Source organism: Acipenser ruthenus, chromosome 41 (assembly GCF_902713425.1).
Source record: "Acipenser ruthenus chromosome 41, fAciRut3.2 maternal haplotype, whole genome shotgun sequence".
Classification (NCBI taxonomy): domain Eukaryota; kingdom Metazoa; phylum Chordata; class Actinopteri; order Acipenseriformes; family Acipenseridae; genus Acipenser; species Acipenser ruthenus.
Window position 1 is genome coordinate 432,549 of NC_081229.1, and position 22,322 is coordinate 454,870.

At 37.4% G+C, this 22,322-nt stretch overlaps 3 protein-coding genes across 9 annotated transcripts; 2 read left to right on the forward strand and 1 right to left on the reverse strand.

The window, feature by feature from the left end:
* The first annotated feature begins 760 nt into the window (after nt 1-760).
* LOC117433852 (B-cell receptor CD22-like) lies at nt 761-8,127 on the forward strand. Of its 7 annotated transcripts, none has more exons than XM_059011226.1 (11): nt 765-1,029; nt 1,400-1,541; nt 2,642-2,743; nt 3,650-4,027; nt 4,278-4,535; nt 5,049-5,315; nt 5,626-5,658; nt 5,900-5,984; nt 6,892-6,925; nt 7,151-7,231; nt 7,894-8,127. In XM_059011226.1, the coding sequence occupies exons 3-11, from the start codon at nt 2,689-2,691 to the stop codon at nt 7,918-7,920; spliced, it is 1,218 nt and encodes a 405-aa protein (XP_058867209.1). In that variant the 5' UTR covers nt 765-1,029; nt 1,400-1,541; nt 2,642-2,688; the 3' UTR covers nt 7,921-8,127. The 7 variants fall into 7 exon arrangements, 5 of the variants coding, with proteins under 5 accessions (XP_058867211.1, XP_058867209.1, XP_058867210.1 ...); XM_059011227.1 differs by having other exon boundaries at nt 765-993; XR_009311390.1 differs by having other exon boundaries at nt 766-1,029; nt 3,840-4,027.
* Nucleotides 8,128-9,143: 1,016 nt separating this feature from the next.
* On the forward strand, nt 9,144-14,269 carry LOC117964960 (B-cell receptor CD22-like). Its single transcript, XM_059010602.1, has 4 exons — nt 9,144-9,190; nt 13,048-13,184; nt 13,473-13,742; nt 14,178-14,269. Exons 1-4 carry the CDS (start codon nt 9,144-9,146, stop codon nt 14,267-14,269), a joined length of 546 nt encoding a protein of 181 aa, XP_058866585.1.
* A 330-nt stretch (nt 14,270-14,599) lies between these two features.
* Nucleotides 14,600-19,837, reverse strand: LOC131709011 (uncharacterized). Its single transcript, XM_059010603.1, has 6 exons — nt 19,627-19,837; nt 18,515-18,805; nt 17,375-17,635; nt 16,830-16,925; nt 16,310-16,353; nt 14,600-15,576 (listed from the first exon to the last, which is right to left on the reverse strand). The coding sequence occupies exons 1-6, from the start codon at nt 19,835-19,837 to the stop codon at nt 15,511-15,513; spliced, it is 969 nt and encodes a 322-aa protein (XP_058866586.1). The 3' UTR covers nt 14,600-15,510.
* Between the last annotated feature and the right edge of the window lie 2,485 nt (nt 19,838-22,322).

A 22,322-nucleotide genomic window follows, 5' to 3' on the forward strand; every position in this document is an offset into this window, starting at 1 on the left:
ACCTCACCATTTATTTGAGTGATCTCTAGAATGCTATTGACTCGCTGTGGATAAGTGAATATGGTCAAAAGCACTTGAACTGATTTTTAAAAATGACATTTGTGCAGACATTGTAGATATGGCTTAAAATGCAGAATTGCAAAAAATCAGGACTTAAATGTCCACCATCTCATGTCATATATTTTGAGGATTAGTGCACCCCAATGATCTTTTGTGCAGACTCCGTTTTGTGTCAATGGAACTTCTATGTTATGTTTCAACATGACATTTTATGCAATTCTGCCACGGTTCATAATAAATGTCTTAATTATTCCACTTGTCAGTTTTCTAAATTGTAACTTGTGCAGTGTTTTGAACTTAGCTTTTAGAATATCATTGACCAACTGGCAAAAGGTAACATGAATAAGGTATTCACTTTGCTGGTGTTAGTTACACTGGAATTGAGTAAAAATGTAACTACAAACAGTATTGAAAAACACGCCATATTGTCACTTTATTGGTGTTGGCTACACGGTACAGGGTAATATTCTAACTCAATGTTCAGAGACATGCTCATTTTTCACTGTGCTAGTGTTGTTTACACTGGTACAGAGTACATTTTTGACTCTAGCTAGTGTTGGGAAAATGCTGTGTTGCAACACTGAGCATAGTGCTATTAGCACAGATGTGGTGTTTATGTCCAACACTCAGTGTTAGAAAATGAACTCTGAGATGGTGTTAGAATTTCAACACTTTTAAAAGTGTTGTGTAAGACAGCAGGGAGTGGGTTAAATCCTCCCTGCAGAAAACATGTGCATAGGCACATTTGTTTAGTCTAATTGTTTATTGTTTAATTTTCAGTTAATTATTTGATTGTTAATTATCCCCTGCACCTGGTGGTAGTTGTAAATCAGAACCAGGTGCAGGGTATTTAAGAGAGGCAGTCACTCTGCTCATGATTGTTGTTAGAAGGAAGCAGAAGGTGGTGTGCTGTGTTTCCAGGCAGTCACCCTTGTATGAAGTGGTTAGAGTGTATTCTGTTGATGCCAGGTAAACGGCTTTGCTGTCCTGCAGGATAATCAGGGACCTGCATACAGTTTAGTTAGTGCTCCAAAGGAGCTAGGTGTTTGTTTTTTGTTTGTTTTTGTATTTGTTTATTAAAATTAGCGCAACTGTGTAGTAAAAATGCATTTATTGTGTAGTAAAAATGCATTTATTTATTACAATTTTTAAAGGGGCAGCGAACGACAGTGAGTGACAACTCGTTTACAGTTGATTTAACACTTTTGTGGTGGTTCCCATATATACACTTCAAAAGTGTTGAATTTAACACTGTGTTAAATTCAACACTTCAAAAGTGTTGAATTTAACACTCTGTGTTAAATTCGCGGATTCAAATTTGCTGTGTAAATTGTTTTAGGAAATGGAGAAATATCTGCAAACCACTTCAATCCTGAAGTAGTTCTACAAATTTGAGTCGGTCAGCACTGACTGTCTATCCAAAGATATCTAGCAGGAGTGAGCCTAAGCCTTGGTTATTGCTCTTCATCTCAATCAAACTGGTGAGTAACATTCCCTTGTAATGTTTCCATAGTGTCAAATAACATGGGGCACTTTTACATGTTGCATATTTTATGTTTTCTCTTGTTGTTGGTATTGTGATTTATGTATTATTGCACAAAGCAGCACGAAGCCTGCCGTCTCTACTGCACTTGGACACAACTGTCTCCTTTGCAAGGATACAAACTTTGACTAGCCTTGGCTTGTACTCCCTAGGGCAGGGGTCTCCAACCCTGGTCCTGGAGAGCTAGTGGGGCTGCTGGTTTTTGTTTTAACCATTCTCTGTTACTTAATTGAACCAATTATTGGCTTAATTAGTTAAGATGAACAGGTGTTCCTGGTCTTTAGCCACTGATATAGCAAAAGACACCCATAAAACCTGCTGGTTAGGGGCTCTCCAGGACCTTGTGCACCCTATATTTACTGATTTAAGTACAGATGACATACAGTATGGGGGGAAAATGTTTATTTATTTAGGGAAGGTAAATGCTTACCACAACAGAATATAAAATTCAATAGGATTTAGACTAATACCTGTCACCCTGTTTAGGGCTTTTTAAATTGTAGTAAATGTTTATTAACTTGCTCACTTACATATGAACACATGTTTATTTGAGAAGTGTTGGCATATATATAGTAACCTATGTACATTAACATAAAGTCCCTTTTTTGGAATTGTCAGCTCCAAGTACATGATATCATTGAAATTGGGTTAGTTTTCAGCAAATTAGGTTTTTTTTTTATTAAACATTTTTTTTATTGCTTTGCAAATATGTTAATATAGATTTACTAACTATTAACACCAAATGAGCATCCTCTGTTGTATTTGAAATAAACTGTAACGGTGAATAAACTAAACAAATTACTCTGAAATAAAGTAGAACCATATTTGACTATTTTAAATATACATTAATACAGTATTAGACTACACAGTATTAGACTATACAGTATTTTACACTTGCATTTCATTAAGGGTATATTAGGAGATATATTATCATTTAGTGATTTTGAATACAATGTTTAAATATAAGATACATACAGGAATGTACATTCATTGTATTGGTTGTGTAATTACATTACATTTCTTTTGTTTCTCTATCAGAATGAAAAAACAATACACATAAAAATCACAAACTGGAACAAGCAGCAATGTTTGTCAAAGAAATATTCTGCACATTAGTGACAAGTCTTTTCATTGTGCCTGGTAAGCCTACTACTTCTATACAGTATGTATTAGAATATAATATTAAGGACAGTATTGTGTGTGAATATTTAAAAACAATGCAATAGAAATGTATATTGTATTGAAGGAACATTCTCGATATGCAAGTGTTTAAAACTTGGTTGTGCCACAGTGTTTTTAATAAACTCCATGTACCTGGTGTCTGTTTAGCACCCCCTCCGCAGTGCAGCCTCCACTGTTCAAACCCGTTCACACTGACACTCTGTAAGCCTGTTGAGCTGCAGGCAGCTCCTGCTAGCACTAGCGCTGTTAAACATGTTTAAACTCAGTAAGAAAAGCCCTCATTATCATGGATCTTGGTTCATTGACAATGTTACCCTGGCATGGCACTGATCATCTTCAATTAAAAAAGAAACCCATTGAAAAGCAGGATGTGAGTCCTGCCTTCAAACAGCGGACAGCGTGTCTGTGGAATACACACAAGAACAGCACCCATTTAACACATGCAGTACTGTCTTGTGCTGTGGAGCTTTACAATCAAAAACAGACATAGCATTAGATTCCTTGAAAACACGACTGCATTAACAACAATGCTGAAGCTTTGCTTTACCATTGAGAGCTTCCCTAATCTGAAATGCACACATAAACCGCGTGAGTGAATATCAACATGAAACAAGATCTCAAGCAGCCACTGTATATCCTTAGTGTTTGATTTTAATTCCCTGGCTTCAGATTCAATAATGTGTTTATGAATAGTCTTGTGCAGGCAGTAGTTCTCAGCAATGAAAGATAAGTCTGGAAATCTTTCCTTTATCCAATTGATCTGAATTATTCTACTGTACTAGACGCACACAACAGTGTTTTTTTTTTTTTTTTTTAGTAAGCATGTTAAATGTTATTCCATGTTCGCAATGTAATCTTTTTCAGCTGTTCAGGGTGATGACTGGGGAGTGAATTATCCTCCGCAAGAGATGTGTGCATTGAGAGGATCCTCTGTAGTCATACCCTGTACATATGATTATCCTGAACGCTTTACAAATTTAACTGTAGAAACTGTGAAGTGGTTCAGGAGTTCTTTTCCTGGTATTTCTGATCGAGACACATACGTGTATCACAGCACTGGGATCAATGTGAGTCCTGAATATAAACACCGGACAGAGTATCTGGGGAACAAAGTGAAGAACTGCACGCTACAGATACGTGATCTGCAAAGCAGTGACACTGACCGATATTATTTTAGATTTGAAACAAATCTACAACATGTTAAATGGACTGGTGTCTCTGGTGTGTCCCTTTCAATAACTGGTGAGTGTTTTTGAGAAGTTTCCTCCAATAACATGTTTTAATAAACTTTGCCCCAAACCATACTGAGCATGTATTCTGTTTCATATCACTGAAAATATCTTGTCAATGTGTGCTTACTGGGCTGAGATTTCTTGATCTGTTGTGTGTGTGTGTTTGTTTTTTTTTTTTGTTTTTTTTTTTTGTTTTTTTTTCTCTGGTTTTAGAATTGAGTGTTTGTTATTTAACCAACATGTCTTTTTATTCCATGAAGAGCCCAAGGTTACCCTGGACCCTCCTGTTCCAGATCATACTGTGAAAGAAGGATCTTTCATTCACCTGACCTGTGGCTTTGACCGCTGCACCCTGAGTGAGAGCAGCTTTGTCTGGTACAGGGAGGGGCAGCCAATCAGCAACGAAAAATTAAACAAACTTCAGTTTAATGTTTCTTATGAGCATTCTGGGAAGTACTGCTGTGCTGTTGCTGAGAACAGCAGCATTAAATCTGAAGAAATTAACTTGATTGTGAAATGTGAGTATAGTGAACAAGGGCTCTGAGGCATTTTAATGAACACTATGATATACTGTATTGAATACTTTCAATAAGTCATATTCACACACAGTATACTCCAACAGCACTGTTATTAATCCATCAATCCAGCAATAAAAACAGTAACCAAGACCAGAAAATGAAGTTTAAAAGCGTAGGTCCGGAAGGGAAGACTGCCCCTGACGCACATCACTCATGCAATTGTAGAAACAGCCTGCTAACTCACGCCTCTATTGGGTTTGACTCATTCACATCCCTCTGGCTCCCCGTTATCTCTTCCATGTCTCATGTTCTTTGTATTACTTTAGCACCTACTGCTCCACTGCTAGTGCTGTGCACAGGATCAGCCTGACATGCACAAGTCATTGCTACCCCTTTAGCTCTCGCACTACTGCAAGAAAACAGTGATGCTTTAGAATATTGAGAACCTGCTCCTGAAACACACTTATTAAGTATTTAATCATAAAGATCTGCTCATTCTGTGCTGACTTTCAGACTCCCCAAAGAACACCTCTGTCTCAGTCAGGGCTCCTGGTGGAATAGTGGAAGGGAGCTCAGTGACGCTGACCTGCACCAGCAATGCAAACCCTCCAGTCAGCAGCTACACCTGGTTCAAGAATCAAAGTAATGTCATGAAATCAGGGAGTGAACAGAATCTCATCTTTGCAAACATCAGCCTTTGTGACAGTGGAGAGTACTACTGTGAATCAAGCAATGAGATTGGAAGACAAATATCTCCGGCAGTGCAAATACGTGTAAAATGTAAGTACTGTCTGTTTGCCTGCACAAGGACTGTGTTGCACTTTGTATACACTATGCGCTCTTTTTTTAAAAAAAACAAAATACCCAAGAACAGTTTCAGCATTTGTAAAAAGTGTTATCAGCTTTGGCGATGATGCTCTGTTTAATTCAAGTACTGTTTTTTACACTGTTTTTTACACAATAAATAAATAAATAAAACATACATCAGTCTCAATCAATCCTCTTCCTGTTGACTAAATGGAAGGTAAGTTATAGACAAGGTACCAGTATTGGTACATTGAACGTTCATTATCAATCTCTTTCACTACAGATGGTCCAAGGGACACCTCAGACTCCAACCCTGGTAGGCTATTCCATATATTTATAACTTTGTGTAAAAAAAAAAAAAAAAAAAAAAAAAAAAAAGTGCTTCCTGACATTTTTCTCCTTCCGTTCTGAATCTCAGCAGAGCAGCTGGTCGGGACATGTGCTCTTTGTTATGTAATGGTGACTACCAGGACTGGAGACGCATTTAGGGCTTAGGGTTTAGTGTTTAGCACACCAGCATTAACAATTTATTTTCCTCTTTTTTTTTTTTCTTTCAGACAAAATGAATACTATATTAGTCGCAATAGTGGGAATACAAGCAGCCATCATCTTTGCCCTCCTGGTAGTTATTTGTGTCCAATGGTAAAAATCCAAAATATATAATCTGCAGACTTATACATTGGGATAATGACTGGAAAGGATTACCTAAAACATCAGTGAACTCATCATCCATTATACACTAGACAGATCCGATCTACATTTAAAATTAACACATACATGTTGATATTTATTGCAAATTGTACATATTTATATAAGTAAACCTATAGTTAAGTTTGGTAAACACATTGCTTACCACTGTTGCCTCCTGTATTGTATGCACTGTATCTCACAATCTTTTTAAATGTAAAATGTCTTGATACGTCACAACATTGCTCGCTTGCACCCATGACAAACCTTAGACCAATTGCAATACAAAATACTGGCAATGGGTGTGATCGAGGAAGCCATCAGTGAATACAAGAGAATGTTGCAAGGATTGTGTCAAAGATGACAGATGCAAACGGCAATGCAGTGGAGCATGATTTACATGGCAAGGATCCTATGTGGAAAAGGAGGTGTAAATAAAGATATAAAATACATTTTATACACAAAACTAATGACCTTCTTCTAATGAAATAGTCCTTGCAGCAACCGTGATTCAATCTACAGTTAATACAGAATTAAAACAAATACTTTTACTTTTTTTTTTTTTACACTATTTTTACATACAATTACCCATTTATACAGTTGGGTTTTTACTGGAGCAATCTAGGTAAAGTACCTTGCTCATGAGTACAACAGCAGTGTCCCCCCACCTGGGATTGAACCCACAACCCTCCAGTCAAGAGTCCAGAGCCCTAACTACTACTCCACACTGCTGCCCTAATGATGTATACATCAATTTATATGTTATAACTCATGTACACGTATTGAGTTATGGGTTTAAAACTTAAGACTGTCTGCCAAACATTTATCAAAATCCATCTGACGTTTTTCTTTTCTCTAAAAGGTTAAAATCAAAATCACCACAAGAAAACAGCCAGGTACAGTAAGCTCTTACATTTACAAAGCCAACTTACAAACAAATAACTGTGCAAACTAAACTGTAATAAAATAAAATCATAAAACATGTTTTTGCAAAAATAACATGCCCCTTGTTTTTAACCATTACATGTTGAAATTGGACTTGGCTATGGAGTTAAAGGGTATTCTGTCAGCATTGCAAGTTAACATTCAATACATTGTATAGTATGTGTGCTGTTTTACAGAATATCCAGCCCAGCAGTGGAGGTGACACCTACGCTACTATTGATCTAAAAACCCTCAGCTCAGATTACGACACTTTACAGGTGAGCCCAATAACAAACAAGAGAATACCAATGCCCTGCTTCTATCAAATTTACTAGAAATCAGTCCAGTCTGAACTGTCCACCCCATGTAGGATTGACTCATTGTGTGACCCTAAGCAAGTCACTTAACCTCCTTGTGCTCTTTCTTTCGGGAGAGACGTAGTTGTAAGTGACTCTGCAGCTGATGCATAGTTCATACACCCTAGTCTCTGTAAGTCGCCTTGGATAATGGCATCTGCTAAATAAATAAATAATAATACAAGCACGTTTCACGAATGAGCTGGATGAGCCAACAAAAATAAGTGCTTGATGCCAGTTTCATAACTCGCCCATAGAGAACTTATTTGTTCAACGCTCAACTCTACTGCTCCATATGTTGAGGCTCTTATTTTATTTGTCTCGATGTGTATTTCTGGACAGTGTGTGACAGTATCACAAACAGTTCTCAGTGCAGCGCCTTGATTGCACTTGGATAATAGATGACACGCTTACAATCTGTATGAGCCTTTACCATTCTAGTCCGGGGTCTGAGGGATGTTTATATTTCCCCCCCAAATGTGTCCCCATCCCCACCAACATGGCAGATTTATATATATATATATATATATATATATATATATATATATACACACACACACAATGTATCACTCTTTATTTTTCAGGTAAAACATCGAGCTGATTACAAGTGACAAGGAGTTGTGAATGAACTGCTATTTAGTGGCAGATGGAAATTAACTTTGCAGTGTATGAAAGGGCGTTATTTACAAAGTGGGAAAAGGGTTTCTGTGAGAGGAGGAAGAACCCTGTTTGTTTTATTATTATTATTATGTTATTTCTGAAGTCTAGGTGTTTGACTGTAAATAGTTTGTTTTTATGAATAAAATACCAGTAACAAATACCATTGTATGTAATATTGTGCTGAAAGTTTAAAGTGTGATGTTCTATTGGCAATCAATGCCTGTTTGTACTTGTGTTGTATATTACATAGTGTATCAATACCTGTTTTTACTTGTGTTGTATATTACATAGAGCTTGTGCTGCTCCCCGCTGTCTTTGCTCTTTTATTTGTTTTATATTAATAACATGTTTAGTGTTTTGTATTTATAATAGTCAAGCGTGTGTGCCGGTTTAATGTAAACACAATATTTACAAAATAAGTGGTGTAGTAAGTGGCTGTAAACCAGCAGTAGGAAATGGTTTGAATATCAACACAGATTTAAGAATGAATAGAATAAAATGAGTGGTTATAGCAACAGTAGTTATAGAAAACAAGAACGACAGATGCAGTTTTATAAAGAGGAAGTTTCTACATTGCATATCTGCTTACAATCACATGAGAAAGGAAATGAACAGAAGCTCCCAAGCTACACACAGTAAACTGACAAGACACAGGTTCCCCTTTACCATACCATAGAGAAACACAAGGGTCACAAAAAGCACAGCGACGCGTATTAAGAATAATACTGTAGCGATCTTGGTTCCCGCAGGCAGGCGATCCATACACAGCTGATACCGCTGTACAAAAGATCCGGCTCCCTTGTAAGGAGCGTATATCGGGCTTATGTCTTTGTGTGTGATTACGTCACCTACCAGCCCTACGTGCACATTACAATACATTTCTATCTGAGACCTCCTTACCAGCCACATGATCAGAACAGACAATTCTGAAAGAAAAAAGTAGAAATTAAGTTACAATCATTGCATCATCTGAATGATATCGATAAAACTGTATTTATAATTTAGGGGGTGTATATGTCCTGGACCTGAAAGATACCTGTGTCCTATAACATGGTATTAATCGCATGGAAATACAACCACCAAGCCCCTCGACGTCTGTGTGAAGTTTTCTTGCTTTTGCAGCCTCTTTCATATTAAAAACTATGAGAAGTGCACAGCTGGAATTTAGTAAAAGATGATGCACAACTGGCTGGTTAAAGGTTCAAAAGTGATCCCTGGAAGGTAAAACAATCTGGCGTGTTTGATGTTTTACAACGTTGCTGTACATAGCTGTACAGTTTCTAACGACTTGGCGCCCTCTAGCTTGCAAAACGTGTAATTGGCTGGCAATATAACGCATTCTAACCAACCCATTGTGCTGCTAATTGTGACGACTGATTTCGCGTCACTGTGGTCGGAACGTGCGGTTCTGCACTGAAGCGCCAGTTATTGCTCCACTGCTTTGAAACAGTTCTGATTAGCCTTTCTGCAGAGATCTGTCAGTAATTAATGAAATTGTGACTTTCAATTAAAATCGAAGTAACAGGTGAGTTATATATTATTTGAACAAAAACATGACTGCTGAAGAGCAAATCAAATGTCTCTTTAGATCTTAAATATAAAGGTGTAAATTATACATTAAACACAAAAACAGTGGAATGTAATACAAAAAAGGATTCTGCAGACCTGGTAGCCGCACAGTCACACTGGACTGTATGTATCAATGTGTGTCGGTCCCCACAGAGGACTGACACACACTGATAATTCCCTTTATGATCGATCACTCGTCCGTCTGGGTGATGTAATAAAGTACCGGTATGTTACCCGTCTGAGAAAGTTTAGAGACAACATCGCAGAATCTATTGAATTCATGCCGAGATTGTGTCTGCAATCAATTCATGTAACTAAAGCAAGTCGTATATTTAATTTATGTATATGTTTTGTCATGTACTATTGTACAATAATAATACAGTACATGTTCTAGTGCATGCATCGTTTTTGAAGTAATTAAGGCTACATTGTTCTTGCTCTTTGTCTTTTCTTTATTAACATACCTTTAACATTTGCAGTTCAATTGCAGCATGTTGACATGACAGCGTTATGTGTTGTAAACGTGGGCATTTCAAAATGAAAGGTTCTGCTATAGTTTACGTGTGGGAAGGTTCATGGTAAAACCCGGCAGCGTAGAGCTCCCTTAATCGTTAGTGAAGTAATAACGAATCACTTCAAACTAATTGACAGAGTTAATAATGCGCAAACTGGAAGAAAGATGCGGCTTTTTAGAACTTGCTTGGAGTTTTGAGAACCTTCGATATTCGAAGACATGATACTGCGCTCGGAAAGGAAAGAAGTGTTCGGTGTATCGCAGACACTCAGAAAACGTCCCTTATTGAGACATTATGGGTCTGACACATTAATGAATACAGATCCCAATGTGACGTACGTCTCGACGAGCTGAACGGGACTCGTTCAAAATGTGTATTGCTTTTTTGAAGCTATTGTTGTTATTCATATGTATGGAACGTGTATTACTGCGTATTGTGTCTAATTATATGTACAACTGGCCACATATTTATTTTTTATGTATTATATTTAAAAAGCTACATTTTAAAATAGATTCAAAAGTCAAGTACATTAAAAACAGTTGTTTTTTTTATGATCGCCTTCTCTTTTGCCACTTTTCTTATTGCATTGCATCATGGCTCAGAAGATTGTTTCTCTCACATCTCCATTGATAATGTCATTCGCTTGCAAACCAACAAGAATTCATTTGGGATTGCATATTGTTTTAAACAAGAACGAGACTTCTTCCAAATACATTGATCGTGATTTTTAAACTGCACCTAAATATAATGCAGACTAAAAGCCAGTCGAGTTGAGTTCACCTGTCTTATGATGAGTATGGTGTTGTGCAATAAGATATACATTCATTAAAAGCACAAACATGTGTTCGGAGCAAACTCGTAATCTGAGTTTTAATAATATTTAACATGTTAATGACCTAATGTTCTGTTAATACATTTGTTACGTAAAAGATGATATGACATTTCTATTTCCCTATTAGTAGCTCTTGTGAGTTGCTAATGTTTGAAGACTAAAAACAAAAACAAGAACTGGCAGCTATGCTGGTCAAAGGGATGTTCTTCATTTCAGTGACAGCTCTTCTTCTTGTGCCTGGTAAGAATGTATTATTATTATTATTATTATTATTATTATTATTATTATTGAGGATGATTGCCCACATTATCAAACAGGTAACACATCAATAACAATTCATGTTGTGGTACGGAACAGAAAAGCCAGAGCACTTGTTATGTGTTTTTTTTTTTTTTTTAATCGCTCTTCCTGCAGTGATTTAGAGGACAGATCTCAAACCCCACTACACTGGAGCTGCCCCTTTGAAAAGAGCTTTGAAACAGATTTGAAAGTTAAAAGTGTAAAATATTTACAGGATGTTAAGAATAAAAAGGCAGATTACGTGTTCGTTATTTATAAACAGTTGCAGCAACACGTGGGGATGTATAACGCTATATATTTTTTCGTAGCCGCGCTACTTACTCTTGAACCTTTGTATAGTTCAATCTCAGTAAACACACACAAACAGCACACTCAATCTGGGTTCACTCAGCTCGTAGACGTCTCTTTATTGATTAGCTCTCCTCTTTCTTACCCATAAACCCGCTGCTTAATCTCTACGTATCTAGCGCTCTAGCTCTACCTAGTGGCTTTGCCTTGCACGCTAACGTGACACTACACCCTCTTTCTCCATTGATTAGAAATGTGTGTGTGCAGTACTTGATCGCTGTGTCATTTAAAAACCTATTTGATTGCTTGATCTTTTCCAGCTATTCAAGAGTTGGAGTTTAAAGTCCATTACTCCCATGATCAGATGTGTGCATTGAGAGGAACCTCTGTGGTCATACCATGCACGTATTATTATCCCGAGCGCAGTGGGAACACAGAGGTTTCTATACAAACTGTCAAGTGGTTTTGGTTGCCTGACACTGGTCCCATATCTGCTGATTCATCCATCTATGCTTACCATAGTACTGAGAGCCTTGTGAGTCCTCCATTCAAACACCGGACAGACTATCTGGGGAACAAAGTCCGGAACTGCAGGTTAAAGATGCGGGATCTGCAAAGCAGTGACACTGGCAGATATTATTTCAGGTTTGAAACACATCCCCCTCAAACTAAATTTACTGGTATCCCTGGAGTGGACCTTTCTGTAACTGGTGAGTTCTAGCGGCACACAAGTAGTAATGGCACCACTTATTTTATGTTTATGTTAATCATCATTGAAACACTTTGTAACACACACACACACACACACACACATACATATATATATATATATACCATGCTTACAAATCATTCTATCACAGATACAGCACAATGTGACTTTTTATTTTATTTTCCTGGGAGGTTTTGCTTTTCATTCACAAAAAACACTGATGTCTGGTTAGGGTTGTGCAAACCATAAGTGCCATGAGTTATTAGTACAGTAACATCAATGTTTAGAATGCTGTTGTGGCAACTGACAGAGCCCCTTCTTAAACAGGGTACCCTGGTTCCGGAGAGCTTGAGTGACATGCCAATTAGAGTACTATAGTAATGATATTTCACTAGCAGTAATAGTCTCAGTTTAAGGCAAATGGCAAAACACAGTCTAATAAGGGAGCAATGTATAGACTTTACCTTGGTTAACAGCAAACAACAAACAAAAAATGATTAGCAAACAATGTTCATAGTGCCTTCTTATCAACTGGAATTCCTCTTCACACTGGGCACGGTGCACTCACTGCAACATCATGTACAGTAATTAAAGGAAACTCAAACTTACAGTATTGGCTTGTGACAGTCAAGTCTCTTCAGTTTTACTCAGCTTTTTTGACTGAGTGTTTCTAGTTGCAGATGGAGTTCTTACAGATTCTCTGGTGTTTGTTAATTAACTAACATGCCTTTTTATTTCATGAAGAGCCAAAGGTTATCCTGGACCCCCCTGTTCTATTTAATAATGTGAAAGAAGGATCTTTCATTTCCCTGACTTGTGGCTTTGACCGCTGTCCCCTGAGTGAGAGCAGCTTTGTCTGGTACAGGGAGGGGCAGCCAATCAGGAACGCAACATCAAACAATCTTCAGTTTAATGTTTCTTATGAACATTCTGGAAACTACTACTGTGCTACAAATGAGAACAGCAATATAAAATCTAAAGCATTCAAGTTGAACGTGAAATGTGAGTATAGTGAACAAGGACTGATCCATTTTAATGAACAGTATTATATACTGTATGATATACTTTCAATACGAAGACACTTTTTTCAGGAACCGCAGCTTGCAAATGGTTCCAAGAGACTGGGAGACAAGTGTGAGGCAGCTTTGCTGTATCAAACCCCTAGTCTCCCCTGGTGTGCCATGCAGTGGCCTGAAACCTATTCTCCTGGAACCAAGTTCCAAGCCACAAATTGCCATCATTTTCCCTCAGTTAGTCATAAAGATCTGTTCATTCTCTGCTGACTTTCAGACCCTCCAAGGAACACCTCGGTCTCAGTCAGTCCTCCTGGTGAAATAGTGCCAGGGATTCCAGTGATTCTGACCTGTAGCAGCAATGCAAACCCACCAGTCAGCAGCTACACCTGGTTTAAGACGAGTAGAAACCATGTCGTGAAGTCAGGTCCTGAACAGAGTCTCATCTTTGAAAACATAAGCCTCCATGACAGTGGAGAGTACTACTGTGAATCCATCAATGAGATTGGAAGGAGTGTATCTCTGGTAGTACCATTAACTGTAAACTGTAAGTACTGCCTGTTTGTCTGGAATGGGCAGCTTAGTCATGTTATTGACATATCACATGGGAAATTAAAAAAGAGCAAGATAGAGTATTTCACAAGAATAAAACCAGCCAGGTTAGAATAAAGGGCTCAGCTCAAAGAAATGAGGATTGACGAGGTCCTTCTGATCAACATGAGCTTCAGAACCTTTCGACACGTGTTTTGAATCCCCGCAGAGCAGCTGGGCGGGACATGTGCTCTTTGTTACGTAATGGTGACTTCCAGGACTGCAGACACATTTAGGGTGTTGGAAGTGTATGTAACGGTGCATTTATCATTGGTCCCTTACTTTTTAAAGCATGCATTTAAGACTGGGGATTGGACTGAGATTTTGCTGTGAAAGACAGAGTGAACAGATACTAATACATTTTTTTCTGTCTCATTTTCTTTTATTTCAGCCACAATGAATACTATAATAATTGTAATAATGGGACTAGTAGCAGCTGTCAATATTGTCATCCTAGTAGTTGTAGTTAAAGTCAGAAAGTAAGTATTATATATATATATATATGCAGACGTATACATGTGACAGTGACTGGAATGGAAGACCTAAAGCTGAACTCGCCATCTGTTTCTAAACATTAAAAAAATATATATCTGCATTTAAATCGTTTGCATGTCACATAGTTCATATTTATTTCCAATTGTACATCTCTCTCTCTCTCTCTCTCTCTCTCTCTCTCTCTCTCTCTCTCTCTCTCTCTCTCTCTCTCTCTCTCTCTCTCTCTCTCTCTCTCTCTCTCTCTCTCTCTATATATATATATATAATTTGTTTATTTATAGATATCCCCAATAACTTTGCAGATATGTATTCATTTTTTTCTTATTTTACTTTTCAGGTAAAATATTGAAAAGGAATGCGGACATGATCTGTGCTCTCTAGCTATTTAGTGTCAGATGGAAATCTACGCTCCGGTGTATTATCATTTCTGTATTAAACAGACGGATTGTGCGTGCAGGTCTCGTTTCCTTCATGTATCTGCTCCTCGTCTCTTCACACTCGTTTATGTCACTTTGAAAGAGTCAGAGAAAACAATTAGACACGCCTGCGTATCCTCATATAGTTTTTAATACCAGTTTCGTGGCATTGGGTTTCAAACACATTGTCCGCATTGATTTACTAATGAACATTCTAGCAGTTTCCATTTCTGGATAATAATGAGCTTTAGAAGAGACTGAGAAGAATGGCCAAGATACCATGCTTTTTAATAATACAGATTATGAAAGGGCCGCATTTGCAAAGTTATAAACTTATAAAGAAATGTAAAAGTTAGTTTTTTCTGAATAAAATACCAAACTAAAGCAAGTGGGTTATATCACAAGATACGATACGTGTCGTGAATCACCAAGAACAACACACAAAAGAATGCGCTCGAGATTAAACGCGTTCCATTGAATGTCAGTAAAACTAACAGAAAATAATGGCAACTCGGGGCTGCTGACGACGTCAGGGTGGAAATGTGTGTTTGCCTGGCTTGGTTTCTTTAGTCTCATCTCTGAAGTGTGAAGGGCTGCGTTGCTTTGTTGTTGGAAACGGGGTCGCGTGTGCGCCTCAGCTCTGGTGCAGCAGCGTACTCAGTGGAGTGGTCGCGGTCAGCCACAGGTCTGCAGGGGGCTCTGCTCTGCAGCTCCAGCGCTGCGTACACGATGATCTCACTGGCCTGGTCGTTTCCGTCCCGCATCCTGACAGGCGAGTACACAGTCTCCCCATCACCTCGCTCCTGCTTTGAGCTACATTGCGGTTTCCTGTTTTTTGTACTGGATGTTAGTGTAATGTAGGTCATCTCCACACTGTGACTGGAAATAAATAAATGCATGCATAAGTACGTACATTTAGAAAATAATGCTACATGTACTTATATAACATGATATATAGCTATATAATAGGCCAACCAATTAAAACGATATCTATATCTGGTGTGGAGCCGATATAAATCATAGAAATCCAGAAATGTATTACAGGTTTTTAACGAGTATTAACATGGAACACCACTCTTGACTGGGTCGTGGGTCCAATCCCAGATGGGAGACACTGCTGCTGTACCCTTGAGCAAGGTACTTTACCTAGATTGCCCCAGTAAAAACCCAGCTGATAAATGGGTAATTGTATGTAAAAAAATTATGTACAAAATAATGTAATTGTATGTAAAAAATTATGTGATATCTTGTAACAATTGTAAGTCGCCCTGGATAAGGGCGTCTTCTGAGAAAATAATAGTAAATTGAGCACTATTGAGTGCTTAGTGGTTATAGGTGGTTTAATGCAATCGCGTGTAATGGATGCATTACACGGGGTGTTAAAAAGCAATTTTGAATGCGTTAGTTTAAAACAACTTTAAAAACAATACAGTTCCTTAAACGAATAGTAACATATTCTTATAACACATATGGTTTATAGCACATTCGTAGATGCATTATTAGATATCTGGATATCTACTAGATATCTGCTTGTAATTGTGGTTACAGTAAACGTAGATTTTTATAAGCACGTATAGATTTCTATTTTATATTGTAGTAGATGCCCCCCTACCTTCTCATCTCCATTGTTGTGTCTTCTGTGGGGTTTCTGATCTGCTTTAAAAGACAGAGGTGTTTAATTATTACACAGTTTAGAGTATGATCAGTCTGGGTTATTTTAGGAGGTTGACCCACAAGCGTCATTTAGAAAAGCGGACGAAGAGCTGGTTTCATTCCTACTTGATCAATGAACTGAGTTTTGTTCTTTTGCTGAAATGCAGAATTATTCGAAATATTTGTGACAGCTTTTTCTTTGTGTGATGAATGGATAAAAAATAAACACACCAGAACAAGCAGTAGTGTGGAGTAGTGGTTAGGGCTCTGGACTCTTGACCGGAGGGTCGTGGGTTCAATCCCAGGTGGGGGGCACTGCTGCTGTACCCTTGAGCAAGGTACTTTACCTAGATTGCTCCAGTAAAAACCCAACTGTATAAATGGGGAATTGTATGTAAAAATAATGTGATATCTTGTAACAATTGTAAGTCGCCCTGGATAAGGGCGTCTACTAAGAAATTAATAATAATAATAATTACCTGGCAGGCGTTTCAGAGCACAGACCATCAGCAGCATCACAAACAGGGAACCAACCAGTACAATCAGGAAACGGTAATACCATTTGCCATGATTACCTGAGCGAATATACAATAGTGCAGAATCGGTTCTAAAATCGAATCTCTCGTAGAGTGAAAACAGCATGAAAAACTTTGAGTTTTTACATCCTTGACTCAACTAAACACTCTGGAACAGTTTCATTAATCTCTGAACTCGCTAAAGTAATTTTCGAATATTTGTCAGTTAACAAAATTGCATTGGTTAATTCTATTCTCCTAACATTTGTGCCCCTCTTTCCTTGTAAATGATGGCTAAGCATCTAAAATATTTCTGTTGCTGTCAAACCTTTTAACGGAGTGTAAGTAATTTTAACGGAGTGTAAACTGGGAATACAGTCAAGCGACACTTTATGAATTACAGTATATAATTCAAACAACAGTAACCACCTTGCTAACTTTTACAGATCCAGACCTAATTGTAAAGAATCAAATAAAGAACGGAAATTTAAAAAAAAAATCTGTTTCACCGTCATCGATGATTCTCTCGTCGCTTAGCCTTGGCTTCAGCACACATGCAACCTCAAAGCCATCGTCCCAGCGAGACCGTTCAATCTGCAGGCTTGCGTTTGTGCTGTAAATGCCGTCCTGGATTAACGAGGGGGGTCCCCGCTGTGAAGAGCGGGGTCCACCAGGAGGTGAATCCCAGGACAGGGTCACGCGTGGAGGGTAGGGACTCAGAGTGCTGCAGGTGAGGGTCACAGAATCACTCATTTCCGTCTCAGAGCTCACTGTGAGGATGTGAGTACGATGCAATAAACAGATATGAAATAATTGCACACGTGCGTAAAATTAATACATACCTAAATAATAAAGACATAACTTAATGATGAATAGATAGTTCGTTGTATATATTATTTTACTTGTGAGTGCGAAACGTATTGATTGAAGGCAATGATTTGAAGAGTGGCGTATACAAAGTTTCCATGTCTCTGTTTTAATGTTTGGTGCTGCAACAACTATTACTTCTAAACAACGAGTGTACTCAAAACTAAGACGCTGAAATGCATTGCAGAGGAAGTAGTTTCACAGGTGTACTCCTCTTGCATTTTTAGGATGTTTTCAATCATTTATTTTTACAATTACTCATGTATTATTATTATTGTTCTTCTAAGTTTCAGGAGCTGCTCTTCAGCTCAGATATAAAACAGGAATTGCTTTAAACCACTCCGAATATTTGAAACAAAATGAAGTAATCACAAAACCTTGAGACTTATTATCAGCATTAGGAGCCTCTTGGTTTAAGAAGTGGCTTGTTAGCCGCCCTGCAGTGTGCTTTTCTGATGTGTATTGATGTCATGTAGTTATCTATAAACTTCAGCAGATTAGCTGATGATATTTCTGATAATACTTCCAAATCTATTTCACTTATCGGGACATATTTTTAAAGACTTTACTACTGTTTTTCATTATTTCCTGTTTTTGTGAAGGATGAAAATTCAACAGTAATGTACAACACTGAGAAACAATTTGAGTGTGATTAAGAGACCGTCAATTGCATGACTTAGATGTAAAGTCAATCAGTGTGTTTCTGCTTTCAGAAAATAGGAGTTAAAGACTGGAGCGAATTATTTGAAAATAAGGACCGTAGTTGACAAAAGCGCCCCTACCTGCATAGCTGATTCTTTGAACATGCAATGTGTGATTCACTAGACATGTGATTTCAGTGCCAGTGTTCCACATTCCCTTTTCAAACTGCAGGCTGGCGTTCTTGCTATAGGTCCCGTCCGAGTTCAACATGAATGATCCTTGTTCCTCAGGTTCCTCAGTTTCCTCAGGTTCCCCGGATGGGGAGTAAACCCAGGACAGGTTCAGATCACGAGGGTAAAAACCCACGGCGCTGCAAATCAGGGATCGTCTCTCATTCACTGAACGAGCGAGGAGTCGGATTTCTGGGGTAGCTGATAAGAATTTATACAACAACATCAATATAGCATATTGGTCAATAATAATGAAGAAATGTAGCTCCACTCAGAATATATCAGCACTTTAATTCTACGTGCCTTTTTCCCAACTCAAAATGTTATCTATCAATTATCCAATCAATCAATAAAAAACAAACAATAAATAAGATTAGCTCAATTAATTAATTAAAATGCATATATATATATATATATATATATATATATATATATATATATATATATATATATATACATATTACTTGTTTTAAGAGATTGCTTAACAGATGTAATAATGGAGAATGGTGCTTAATAAAAAGCATGACCAAAGTGTTTGTTCTGTCACTATATGCAGGGTTTTCTATATGCTGAACATATCTTTCACGTGTGCTGTGTTAGTTTAAAATGCATTCTGCTCATAAGAAAAGCTTCGATGGCAGGTTTATACATTTTATAAAGGTTTATAACAGTATTTTGCTGGCTTTTCATAAAGCAAGGGTTAGTTGCAAAGGGGAAGACTGTACTAAGTTTTTGTTAACATGGTTGTGTGAAAGTAATTTCCAAATATCTTCAATAAATCATGTCTGGTTAGTAAACTGAAGTCAAACAACATTTTTTGTAGGTCATTTAATTCACTAGAAGTAATATTTACTCCTCAACGTAGCATTACAATGGGGCTATAGTGTTAAATAAAATAGTCTGTTTGTTTGTTGTTGTTGTTGTTGTCGATGTTGGAAATACTGTACAAACAAACACTGACAAATAGACATGAAAAACCACCACTGACAAAGCAGTTGTATTTTATACAGATAGATATTTACCTTTCACAAAAAGTAATGTTTTGTTCACAATCTGCTCTTCCGCAGCTGTGTAAAAATACGCCTTACAGCTGTACTCTCCGTCATCGTACGTGCTGACATTATCGATGGTGAGGATTGTGTAGCTGTGATTTTCACGCTGGAAATGAGATATTCTGCTGGTGTTTTTGACAGGCTGTTCTTTGTAATCTCTCTTCGGGTATGCTGGTTTCATGTACCAGTAGTATATAAACCTCTCCAATCCAGTCTGGTTCTTAAGAGCGCAAGTAAGGTTCACAGTCTGTCCTGGAGCGACTGTAAGAGACTGCTGGTACTGAAGAACGTGTACAGCGATACACGCAGGGGCACCTGTTAATAATAATAATAATAATAATAATAATAATAATAATAATAATAATAATAATACACGACGAATATTTTGATTTTCAATATTTTCTGATAAACAAATACGTAATAAAATTGAATATTGTATTAATTTAAAGAAATATTGAGAACAGCAATAGCCTACAACTAGAAATGTGAAATAATAATACTATTAATAATACTAATAATAAAATTAATGAATAACCTGGGTTATTTTGGTGATCAATAACAAAACATGACCAATACATTTGATTTGTGTCATTATTTGCAGAAACACTTGAATAGGGTTTATGCTGAACATTAACATAAGTGCGCTATGCTGGTTTAAAATCTGCAGATAGGAAAAGGGTCCATTTGATGCACGTTTATAAATGAACGCTAATGATGTGTGATCAACGTTTAATAAACCATTATTAATAAAATGCGTGTGCCGTAAATGCGTATTAATAGAATCTGAAACAAAAAGTGTATTCATGGTTTATAAATTATAAATTATTGATCCTGATTTAAGGTTAATTTAAGTATCTATATTAATAAACAATTAAATTATGAATGAAGTTCTTGTCTTTTGTAAATCCTAAAGATCGTTTTATAAGCAAATGCTGAACTGTAAAAAAAGAAAAAGGTTTGTCTGCTTTATCATACAGTGGTGTGTAAATTTATTCGAACGCCCCTTTGCTTCTGTAGTTTATCGGACTCCATTCTTGACAAAGTAGCAACTATACAAAAGCAAGTCTGTGGATACAACGTCATGAAAATTTGAATCAAATTACACCGGAGACTTTGAGAAAGTACACAGACACAATGCCAAGAAGATGCCAAGCTGTTACTGATGCCAAAGGTGGCCGTACTAAATATTAGCATTAAAGACATTTTCAGACATGGCTGTGTTTTTAGTTCCTAATTAATTTCATGTAAGATGTGTTTGCAAAATGAATAATGTCTGTAGCAAATTAATTTGTTTTGTGTGAAAAGCTCAATAAATAACTACTGTATATATATATATATATATATATATATATATATATATATATATATATATATAATCATGCACGCAATAGAAACATAACATAAAGGTCATGTTTCTACATATAACACACAAATACTACTCACTTAGCCAGATTAACATGAAAAATAAGTTTGCCGCTTTGTAGAGTTCCATCGCTATGAACCAAGGGTTGAACAATTTTCGTTATAAACTAAAATTAGAATCTCCTCTGAGTCGTATTAAAAAAAACCGTTACCCACTCTTTAATGAGGTGGTCTTCCTGTAAGGCGCGGCTTGCGTTTAGATTCATTTCAGGTGTGAAAATGAAACGTGGTCTAATCAAACGATCTAGAACAGCGGTAGATCTAAATACCAACGTCCGGTAAATAATATAAATAACATCTGTCTCACGTTCACATGTTTCTACATACAAAACGCACACTAAAATACATTGTAATTTCAATTTCCCATAAAAGGAAGTGACCTTTAGAGTGTATTTCGTTTCAGCAAACTTAAGTTAAGATTATGAACCTTTTTTTGTAGTTTTCGTTTTAGCATCATGACTTGTGAAAATGATATATCTGAAGTTTAAAGAAAGTTTTTTCTATGGTCTGTTAATTGCATTGGAGATGGTTCTCTTCCCTGTAATTGGGTACAGCTATCTATTATCTCCTGGACATGCTTGTGCGGTAGCTCACACAGGGTAGTGTTGCGTGCAGAACTCGTAATTTACGTAGTGTTTTGACCCTCAACACCCCTACCAGGTGACTATAATACCCCACGAACCTTAGGTTTAGGGTTAGGTTATTGTCAAACAATTGAATTCGTTTTAGTACTTATCATGTGATCGGGCTGTAGAATATAATGGGGACCTCTATTACGAGTTGCGCACGCAGCACTACCATGTGTGAGCTACGCTGTGGGGGCCTGCTTTCGGCAGCAATACCCCTCTCGAAAAGGTGGCTTCGTATTCCCTCAGTTTTAGAATATTATTCTCAACAGACACATTTGCTGCTAATAACTGGCCTCTGGTCCACAGCCTCTGGCACAGTGTGTTAAACACAACCTGCCTGGATAAAAACACGGGTCCAGGTACAGTAGAAACAGTCTGAACACACCTACTTAAAGTACATGTTATGGTTTGAGGAACAGGAAATGTCGTGTAGGCTACTGGTACAGTCAACAGCAACAGCACTGCCACTGTCACATCTAGTGTTTAATTCAGCACCTGATGCTGTGTACATCTGAATAGGTTCATGCACCTAATGTCCAGGAGTTTTGGTGCATGCACTTACACACAGTACAGGACATACTATACATGTTTTTATTGCAGAGCAGCCGAGCAGTC

Coding starts and splice junctions, on each gene's coding strand:
- LOC117433852 (XM_059011226.1), top strand. CDS start 2,689: ATGTTTGTCAAAGAAATATTCTGCACATTAGTGACAAGTCTTTTCATT. Junction 5,659..5,899: donor CACCTCAGACTCCAACCCTG/GTAGGCTATTCC, acceptor TTTTTCTTTCAG/ACAAAATGAATACTATATTA. Junction 6,926..7,150: donor CACCACAAGAAAACAGCCAG/GTACAGTAAGCT, acceptor GCTGTTTTACAG/AATATCCAGCCCAGCAGTGG.
- LOC117964960 (XM_059010602.1), top strand. CDS start 9,144: ATGATGCACAACTGGCTGGTTAAAGGTTCAAAAGTGATCCCTGGAAG. Junction 9,191..13,047: donor TCAAAAGTGATCCCTGGAAG/GTAAAACAATCT, acceptor TGTCTGGTACAG/GGAGGGGCAGCCAATCAGGA. Junction 13,743..14,177: donor AGTACCATTAACTGTAAACT/GTAAGTACTGCC, acceptor CTTTTATTTCAG/CCACAATGAATACTATAATA.
- LOC131709011 (XM_059010603.1), bottom strand. CDS start 19,837: ATGAAACCAGCATACCCGAAGAGAGATTACAAAGAACAGCCTGTCAAA. Junction 18,806..19,626: donor AACATTACTTTTTGTGAAAG/GTAAATATCTAT, acceptor AATTCTTATCAG/CTACCCCAGAAATCCGACTC. Junction 15,577..16,309: donor ACAACAATGGAGATGAGAAG/GTAGGGGGGCAT, acceptor ATTTATTTCCAG/TCACAGTGTGGAGATGACCT.